The sequence below is a fragment of the Centroberyx gerrardi genome, chromosome 1 (assembly GCF_048128805.1).
Source record: "Centroberyx gerrardi isolate f3 chromosome 1, fCenGer3.hap1.cur.20231027, whole genome shotgun sequence".
Classification (NCBI taxonomy): Eukaryota; Metazoa; Chordata; class Actinopteri; order Beryciformes; family Berycidae; genus Centroberyx; species Centroberyx gerrardi.
The window spans coordinates 3,771,291-3,781,746 of record NC_135997.1 but is presented as its reverse complement, the minus strand read 5'-3'; the positions used below and the strand labels follow the sequence as shown (position 1 = coordinate 3,781,746).

The 10,456-nt window shown below is 38.6% G+C and overlaps 1 protein-coding gene across 1 annotated transcript in view; it reads right to left on the bottom strand.

Moving 5' to 3' along the window:
* Window positions 1-5,083: 5,083 nt before the first annotated feature.
* LOC139915747 (CD82 antigen-like) overlaps window positions 5,084-10,456 on the bottom strand; it is a 28,496-nt gene continuing 23,123 nt past the window's right edge. Inside the window, exons 7-9 of the mRNA XM_071904445.2 lie at window positions 9,902-10,075; window positions 8,351-8,434; window positions 5,084-6,679 (exon numbers count right to left, since the gene is read on the bottom strand). Coding sequence (XP_071760546.1) covers window positions 6,602-6,679; window positions 8,351-8,434; window positions 9,902-10,075 — 336 coding nt within the window. The 3' untranslated portion in view covers window positions 5,084-6,601. The remainder of the gene's footprint in view (window positions 6,680-8,350; window positions 8,435-9,901; window positions 10,076-10,456) is intronic.

The window sequence follows — 10,456 nt, the reverse complement described above, 5'->3', positions numbered from 1 at the left end:
ATAAATCTTTGATATAGACTGAAAACTGTTGGTGTGCTTTATACAATAGCCTAATTCAATGAAGAACATAGGAAGATCATCATAATTTCTTCCACAAAAACAGGCAACATTTCCTCTAAATCTCTATGATCATTGATACAAGGCGAATTATATAATCTGAATATATTTTACCCTATTTCTACAGGTCAAGATTTTTGAAAATCTTCTACTCGCGTGCAATATCTCTTTTTGCCCCATTTACACTGTCCCAGTAGAAATATAATGTGTTTTGTTCTATAACCAGTAGAGGGCAGCATTTCATTTAACACAACAGCACATTATTCATATGGACAACTGAGAGTCTCCAATCCGCCTGCATGTCTCTGAATAGAGGAAACCCAAAACATGCAACCCCACACAGAAAGACACGGGAATCAAACCCGGGACATTTTAGCTGTGCGACACACTCACCCCACTACGGCTTTTAATGATTTTCATGAGAATTTGCTGGTTTTAATTAATATTACCCTCATTTGTATTTTTCTTACATCCTCATCAGAATACAGGTAGATTTTTATCCAGAAGATAAACCTCTAACAGCCTTAACATGTAAAACTCAGGTGTCATTGACTGTCAGTCCTTAAAACAAAAGCTCAAATAAAACATTACAGCCTGAACAAAATATCTACAAATAACTGCTTGTTAAACAAGGCCAATGGTGGGGTGACAGCGACTGTTAACATGCACAGGGTTTTAGGGACAACAGCTCATTCCCTTGTCAAGGTCACATTTTGGGATAATGGGATCTGTTAAGGATGAGGTTTTTGTTTGGAGTGACACCGCCCTCTAGTGGTTTCTACTGGCTAAAGCATGTGTGCAGGCTGCCTGGTATAATATTTTTGTATTGTTGCATACATTCTGAAAGTAAAGGAGCAGTATGCGGTATGTTAAAAACAAACAAACAAACAAACATATTTTCTATGCATGAGTACTATGACAAATGTATGCAGCTGGTATATAAGTGTGTAGCAGGTACACAAAAAACAACTGGTATAAGAACTAACAGCAGTAGTAGCAGTTGTTGCTGTTATATTAGTAGTAGTAGTAGTAGTAGTAGTAGTAATAGTAGTAGTCTCTACTAACCAGTAATCCCTTAAAATACCCTTACATTTACATTAATTCACCTCTTAATTCATGCAAAATCCCCTTAAAATGAGTTAAGGGAGTTATTAATGGAGGAAACCCAATCAAAACCACCTTAAACACCCCTTAATGTTTGACTGCTTACTTTCAAATTTAATGTAAAATTCAGGGAGATAGGAACTTTTCCATTAATTTCCTTGATAACCCTGTAAACCATGCACAAAAGGCATAAAAAATCTCTTAATTTCTAGTGTCTCCACGAACCAACCCATGAATAAATCCCTTAAAAACCCATTATACTAACCATACTTTTTAAAGCTCTGTTATGTTTAATGGATAATTAATATTTATGTAATGACAAATTAAGGACATTCAGGGATAAAATTAAGGAGTTTTGGTTTCGTAGTGGTGGTAATACTAGAAGTAGTAGCCTAGTAGTGGTAGCGCTAATACTGCTAGTTGTTATGTCCAAACAGAATATGTTTTAGACAGATTCAGGTACAAAAACAACACACCAGCTATTTAATTTAACACTGCTTTATTTGCCAACACGTCTACTAGCTGGCTCTCTGATTAGGCTTGCCCTAGTGCTGACCTGAAGCGCAGCCAATCAGCATCCATCAATTAGGTATCAAACAACTCACAGCACTCTGTTGAACCTTTAATGCACACAGTATTTGCCATCATGGCCTCTTGTTTCTCATACACCACACTAGTAGTACTTATAGCAGTACCAGTTGTTGTAGCAGTGGTAGTAGTAGCCTAATACTAGTAGGCCTAGTAGCAGCAGTTATAGTAGGCTAGTAGCAGTGCTAACAGTAGTAGAAGTAGTAATAATAATAATAACATCAGCCATAATAATAATAATAGTAATAACTTTATTTGTATGCCACTTTTCTAAAAACAATGTTTACAAACTGCTTAACATACATTAAAACACAAAGAGACAATGAGATAAAACTATAGGCTACCTCAAATAAATAAAACAAATGAATGACTGCATGAATTAGTATGTGAATGAGTTACTTTCTGGATCCCTGAGTTTTTTTTTACTTTGCATATAAAAAAATGTATAAACTAGAAGGCACTGAGAGCGCAAACCTCTGCCAATGCTGAACAATTCTCACTTAAATTTGTAAGTTAAATTGATTTCTTGACCCTGCAAACATACCTTTAGAATTTAGAATCAAGTCTCTGTGTTAGTTTCATAGTTATGGCTGAAAAACAATAACCCTACCAAATCCAAAATTGAATCAATTGTTCCTCGGCCTATCTGCATCTGTATTTCATTGAAATCTGTTTATAAGTTATTTAAATATCCTGTTGACAGAAGGACAGACAAACTAACTAACCTCCTTGGTGGAGGTAATTCATGCTTTTCTGAAAATAGATCCAATCAATTTTACACCAGTTTTTATAAATGTTTAATGATTTTCATAAGAGTTAAATATGAAACCATTTTTAGACCCTATTTTATCCAGTGTTAGCTGTTTTGGAACTTTCCTACTCCATCCTCATTCAAAATAGATCAATTTTACAGTGTTAAAATAGATGTAAAACTCAACTTTCACTGACTGTAAAAGTCTTTGGATCAAAAGCCCAAACAATAAATTTCAGACTGAAAAAATGATGATCAGTAGAGGTCAGCAGAGGGATGACAGTGGGTGAGTTACAGTAACATGCACAGAGTTGTTAAAGTCACATTTGGGATAATAGGATTTGATATCTTGATGATGAGGTGTTTGTGTGGAGTGAGGTCGCCCTCTGGTGGATTGTACTGGCTACAGCATGTGTGCAGGTGGGCTGGCTGATGAGATGATGAGAAGCAGCTGGTAGCCTGACTCCCACACACCTGTCTCCACTCCTGCAATAAAGCACACAGACAACAAGGGAAGGGGGAAGAGAGACTGCAGGCTAGGCGGAGTTAGCAGTGGAGGGCTTGACAGGCTGACTTACTATGCCATCATGAAACTGACATTAATTGTCAAATTGTCAATAAATCAACAAATAAACAGAACAGGTCTATTACATTTAAAACCACTGCTGCATTGTGTCTTGTTCTCCCCATCAGATGCCTGTGAACTCACACTGGACCCAAACACAGCACACAGAAACCTCTCTCTGTCTGAGAACAACAGAAAGGTGACACTGGTGAGAGAGAAGCAGCCATATCCTGATCACCCAGAGAGATTTGACTACTGGGAACAGCTGCTGTGTAGAAATGGTCTGACTGGGTGCTGTTACTGGGAGGTCGAGAGGAAAGGATTGGTTGATATAGGAGTGACATACAGAGGAATCACAAGGAGAGGAGAGGCTGATGACTGCTGGCTTGGAGGGAATGATAAGTCGTGGAGTCTGTTCTGCTCTGATAATAGTTACTCTGCCTGGCACTATAACAGAATAACAGACATACGCACCCCCCCCTCCTCTGACTCTGACAGAGTAGCAGTGTATCTGGACTGGCCTGCTGGCACTCTGTCCTTCTACAGAGTCTCCTCTGACACACTGATCCACCTCCACACCTTCCACTCCACATTCACTGAGCCTCTCTACCCTGCGCTTAGATTTGGGTTTGGTTCCTCAGTGTCTCTGTGTCAGATAGAGGAGGGAGAAACACTCACAGTGCTGCCCAAAGTCAGCTGCTGAAACAATAGTTCACTCTGTACAGGATCACACACACACACACACACACACACACACACACACGTACATACGGACACATCTTAAAATGAGGATTGTTTCCCACAATTAAAGGTTAAAAGAAGATTGTTTGATCTTTTCAAATAAGCATAGTTTTAAATGGAGTCTCTGCGTTTGGGCCCAGTGTGAGCTGATATGTATCTGATTAGGAAGACACTAAAATAAAATATGAACATGGGCAGTTGTTTTTATTAAAAATCCCAAGTTGAAGTACTGCATGCTTACTTGTGGTGCCATGTTGTGATGTGCAATATAGTTACGACTTTGTGTCATATGAGGCATATAACTCACACTTCAGCCCGGATCTCACTAACTTATTATATAACTTACTAACTTTAACTAACTTAACTAAAATATTTGTATACTCACATATCATCAAATATGTATCTCAAATATTTTTTAAACATTATTCTGGTGACATTTCTTCCCTTTGAGAGAAAATACTTTATCGATACTCAGGCTCTGATGTAACTATTGCCTGTGTTATTTAGCGTGAATGCCAATGTGGAAACCTTTTTTGGATGTTAGGGGAAAGGTTACATTCAAAAACTCAATTGTATCTCCAGTCACAGGCTAAAGGGACAGCTGAAACAGCCCGCTCAGCAGCATACTGTAATGTAATTATTTTAAATATTTTGGAATATTTATTTACTTGGACAATGGGTGAGAGTACCCTTGCTCATAAGAAGCCTTGTACAATAACCAGTTGTAAAAATGTTAGTGTATTTTTAGACAATTTATTCAAGAGTGGCATAAGTTTGTCAGCTGTTAGTTTGAAGAAGCCTCGTCAAAAAAAATGTTTCAGTGTACATTTTTTCTATATCATATTTGAATTAAGATATTTTTAGTAACATGTATTGAATGAAACATCAAGGAACCTCCATATCAGATGAAAGGCAAAAATTAGCCTGTAAAACTCTAATTATTGCGTCTCAACAACCCCCAGAGAACAGGTGTGAGCTTGTTGTATTCAGCTGTCAGTTATATGTGTAGGTATCAGAGAGCGCTAGAGCTAGTGAGAGTTTTTCCAGTCTAGAAAAAGTGAGTCTCAGCCCTTACGGTGTTCATTTGACATTTTCATATAGGAAATTTGTTTTTCTATATGCAACGGCGCGTGAATACAGGGTCACTTGGATGCAATTATTGCTTTGACTCGCACTTCAGTCTGAACTCTACATGTAATATACAGTATAGAGGACTGATGTAGAGAAGTGGCTATCAAGCCGCCTGCCTTGGTGGATTTCAATAAGAACAAACAAAATACTGTAATCAGTTTATTGGCAAAATGAAACAGAATGAATGTGGTGAGTACACATTAACTACTCCAGCTAGCTACCAGAAGTCCATCCAGTTTTAATAGTCCTACACTTTTTTTTAGAAACTGTTTGCAGGTTAATGGAATGTTTTTCATATAGACTGTACATAAAAAGAAAACAGGATATCTTTTGTACATTATAAAAACAACGCAAGAAAGACCTTCACTGAAAGTTAAAAATGTACATAAATGAATTCCAAATGATTTACGGTATAAACAAATTTTGTTTCCAAGATGGATCCGCAAAAGTATTTCTCCCCCTCAAAAACAACTTAAAATCTGTTGTATCAATTTGCCCGTCGCTCATAGTCAAAGTTCATATCCCTGATTTAAATTACTGTTAAAAGAAATATTTCACTTGTCAAACTTTTGTCTTTTTGGGGTTGAAAATGGGCTTATACATAAAATTAAAGCTATCTTCAAAAAAGAGAGGAAGCTTTGAACAAATCAGATGCCTGATGAACATTTCATGCCTTGCCTTGCTTGTCATCAAAGACAATCGTAAACTGGGTGTGATACTTTTGGAAAGCAAGTATCATAAATGGTCCTCTTTAGTATCTCATTATTTCTATTACTTGAACAAAATTATTTGCAAAAAAAAAAAAAAAATCTTGACCATTCAAAATTAAGAATACATGAAAAAGAATACAAGAAAACAACCTACTTTTAAAAATTCAAGGAGTGACCAGCCTCTAAGAAAACACTGGCAATGTTTTTTTGGATTCAAATTCACACAAATAATGACTAAAATTATATACAATGTACTAAAAACATAATTCACAATAACTCAAAACACTGGTGTACAGAAAATAAAAAACACCATCTAGGTGAATTTTCCAGTTGCCCAATTCATTTGTCAAGCAGAGTCTCCCAAACGTAGCTCAGCTTCTGTCACTTATGGGTGAAAAATATGATTTCTCTTAAGATTTTTTGGGGGAAACTTAACTGCAAACCAAGAGATTACTTACAGAGGAACAGTCCGAATGGATACCAGCAACACTGCCATGTAATCTTAGCCTGAGAGCAGAAAGGCAGCATACTGGAGGGAGGGAGGGAACTTGTATCCCAACACTTCAACCTTTCTCCCTCAATCTTCCCATTTCTCCTCCTCCATCCTTTCTTACTTTCTCAACTCGTTTTCCCAAGACTTTTCTATTGACATGTTCCTCATCACTCTCCAAAGCTCAAAACGAATTTCTCTAAAGTGCTCCAAGGAAACTGGACAGACAAAAGAGATGGAAGTGCCTCAAAAGAAGAAGAATCCAACAGAATATAAAACAAACACACATTTTTTTTTTTTTTTTTTTTTACATTTGGACAAAATGTTTCACCAAATACAGGGTGGAATTTTTTTACTTTCTCTTCCCCTCTCTCTCTCTCTCTCTCTCTCACACACTCTCTCTCTCTCCCTCTTTCTGTGTATCTGCAGTTCAAGAATGTGAGCGTCACTTCCTCCTCTGATCTTTAGTACTTTGGCACTTTGGTGTATTCCTCTGTGTGTACATTCCTGCACAGGCAGATGGACAGGATCATACCCAGCAGCTGCAAAGCAAAAATAGAAGACAGATGAAACATTTTACATCTTCCAAACACTTTTTTCTCATCTACAGAGCCCAGGAGTGGCCGTCCTGTAGGGAAAAACTGGATTTTGCCGTAACAAATATGAACTCACGCAGGAGTTGCATAACAAGAGTGCAAATGGATAGAAAACGTTCGTACATAATTAGTTCATATATAGCGCCAAAACAACCGCACCAACCCCATCCGAGGCTTGGTGTTGGAGAGTATAATATGTATAATATGTGTTTCTTATTATTAATGTCCTGCATGGCAGCAATGGCAGTAGGTAATGCCTTGATAACTCATCCGCTGAGTTTTTTACCTGAAGTAAAGTTTAATCAAGAAGTCTATCCATTATACCTTCATTGTACGTTTATCAAAAGCCTCATTCAACTAAATATTATTTTATTAAACAAAGTATCAGGCAAATTACATTAAATAAATCAGTGCATCAATAAATCAGTAAATCAATTCAAATAATTCAGGCCAGTGAGTGAAATCAGTTTGAAACTTGCTGCAGGAGCTAAATTAAGCAAATACAAAACAATCATGTGCACAAAATATGGTACGGTATTAACCAAAACAGGGGAACGGTTTGTATCTGCAATCAAAAGAGAGCACAAGGTCTATGTTGTGTGCGTGCAATACCAACATGTGCCCTCGATAAGACAAATCATGGCCTCAAAATGTTTATTTTATTCTCCTGTGGCCACTCCTGAGCTCTGTACTCGTCCATATATCAAGACAGGTAAAGTTTTTCCCTGAAGCTCATTGCTTAAAGGAATAGTTCATCCAAAAATGAAAATGTGCGCTCTATAATAATCACAAAGTTGATAGGGAACAAGATTGAAATCACTGAATCACTCAATTCAAATACATAAAGCTGGGCAAAGAACTGTTCCTCTTCTATACTGAAGTTGTCTGACATTTTCTTCTTTGTTTCAAAGTGTGATAAGTAAGTGGTTAGCGTTTTAAGTCTTGGACTTTCAGTTTCTGTGATGTAGACTTGTGCGTAGCAGTGTAAACACAGAAGTGGGGAAGGTCGCGCATTCTTGTTGAGCAGGGCGTAAACGCGAGATGTGGGTGCGTACAGACGTGAACGTTTAGGTTTTTTTTGTAAATATAGGTCTTTTCTATTCGCAGTGCGATCGTTTGGCTTCAGAAGACTTGGATTATGCTGCACGAGCTGTATGGAGTAATATTATGGTCATATTTTGCCTTTTTTGGAACTCTAATGAACTGGTCCCCACTGACTTCAGTTGTTTTGGAGAAGGTTGCTACAAAGTTGTGCTGACCACCTCCCTGCGTTATGTGGACTAACAAACTTCACCTGTGTTTCAGCTGGCACGAGGGTGAGTAGATAATGACAGATGTTTCATTTTTGGGTGAATTATTCCTTTAAAAACGGAAATTAGTTCATATCTGGACGTGAAATGTACACAAAAAACAAAACGCTGATAATGCAGTCCTGGAAACATTAGCTAGCTGCCCATAGCTTATCCAGAGGAAAACTACAATAAGTCAGTTCATGTGCTTTTGCTTCAGGCAGGGAACAGTCTAATTCTGGAGATTCAGTGACATTAAAGGCTAAATATAATTTACCATACAGCTAAGAACAGACAATCACGTTTATGATTGATGGTGTTGTTGTACCTCAATTACAGCCACTCCGAGGCAGATGCCCAGGACGACCCCAACGTTGGTGAGGAGCCAGCTCTCCACACTGGCAGAACAACCCTGGTTAACACACACAGTCAAGTTGATTTATCATCAGGGACAAAGACATGAATGGCAAAGCAGCTCGTGATTTGGCCACGTTGTTCAACTGGCCGAGAGCCTCGTACTGTACAAAGATAACGTAAATTTGGGAATCACGTTAACCTCAATGTGAAGTTGAAAAGAATTTGTGAATCGAACAAAACAAATGATGACGTGAAAGACTGAACAAACAAGGCAACAGTAAAGATGCCATACCCCTAAGCATTGTTTGGGCTAATCATTTAAAATTATGTGACCCGGTGTTTATGTAGTATTGATTATGGTCTCTTGTGTGTGGATTAAGTTGTGTGCTGTGATGTGTCATATTTCAGGCACCACTGATCGAATTTTGACTAAACCTCTGGGAATGATGCATCTCGTCACTGCGTTCACTCCCATTAGGCCAATCAGCCTATTTCATAAGGACAGATGGATTTGTGTAGCAAGTTTCAATTGGGCTTATGGTGTAGGACTGAAATTTTGACCTTTAATTATAGCACCTCCTGTTGTATCGGATATTGATACTGGAGCACAGGAACAGACGGGAGTCGATCTGATCAATCAGTAGATTAGAAGTTTAATGATGCATCACTGGAGATGAACAACAGGACAAAGTCAGTGATGTCAGTCTCTCTCTGCACTGTGGCAGCCCTGTGATCTATATAGTGTCCAGTTACATAAATAACAGACTGAGTAACAGACTCTATGTCACCACATGACTGATAACTGACGTGACCCTGAGACGAATAGACCCGAGACGGTATATCTTGTGTGTGGTTATCTGTCCCCAAGGCTTGCCCTAGGTCAACCAACACATAATACCACACTCCATCATGCTAATGGGTGTAATGTTTTTAAATGCCAGAACAGTGTGAAAATGTGTCATCCCTCCAAGTTTTGTCAAAAGTGCATCAGTGTTGTTGAAAATATTAAGTTTGAGTTTAAAATTTTGACCTTTAATTTGGCGCCCTCATTAGGCCAATCAGTGTCATTTGGAAGGATAGCTGGATTTCTGTAGAAAATTTCATGTCAGTTAGACTTACAGTGTAGGAGTTACAGCCTTTCAAGGTTACAAATTTTTATCTTTAATTAAAGCACCCCCATCGGGCCAATTAGTCAATTTTTTTATGCCCGAACACAGTGCCAAAATGCATCGTCCTTCCAAGTTTCGTCAAAATTGCACCAGTGATGTCTGAGATATCATATTTGAGTTAAAAACTACTGACCATTAAGTATAGTGGCTCCATTAGGCCAATCAGTGTCATTTAAAAAAAAACTAAAACACAGTGAAAAGATGTGTCATTCCTCCAAGTTCCGTCAAAATCCATCCAGTGGTGCCTGAGATATCACCTGACGGACACAGTCCCATCCACGCCCCTCCACCCACTCCCAATTCATCACATAGGGGACAATAACGCGAGAAAAGGTGTAGAAAACACTGTTTACCACATCGTATACGGGCCAGTCGGGTGTCTGAGCCTCACAGAAGCCGCTGTCAGAGAAGTTTCCGGTGGCGACAGAGATGTTCTGGCAGGAGCAGGGAAACAGCAGCTGAGAGCTGTTGACGATGACCATGTTACCGCTCCAGTCCATACGACCAGTCCAGCCGCAGCACTCCATCTTCAGAGGAGGAGGACGACAGAGATTAATACTGACTGAATAATCTGCATGCTTATTGAAAATAAAAAAAGGGCTAGAGACAGGCAAGGACAAAATCATAGACAATGAAAATACAGTTGTTGTCTGGTGCGGAGAAAGGGTAGCGGCCCGTGAAAAAATAGCTTTTCAAGGGTATTCAGGTTGACTGGCTCTCCAGACAGGAATAAAAAATCATTGTCAAATATTATAGGTTTAGTCAATGTGTTGACTTTGAGAGCTGGAAAAATTTGGACCTTGGCTTCTACATTAATTTTCCTGACAGATGGGAGATTAAGAGCTTGGCAGGACGCTTCCTCGTCAGTTTTCTGAATGCAAGATCGCCACAGCCCACTGAGATACACA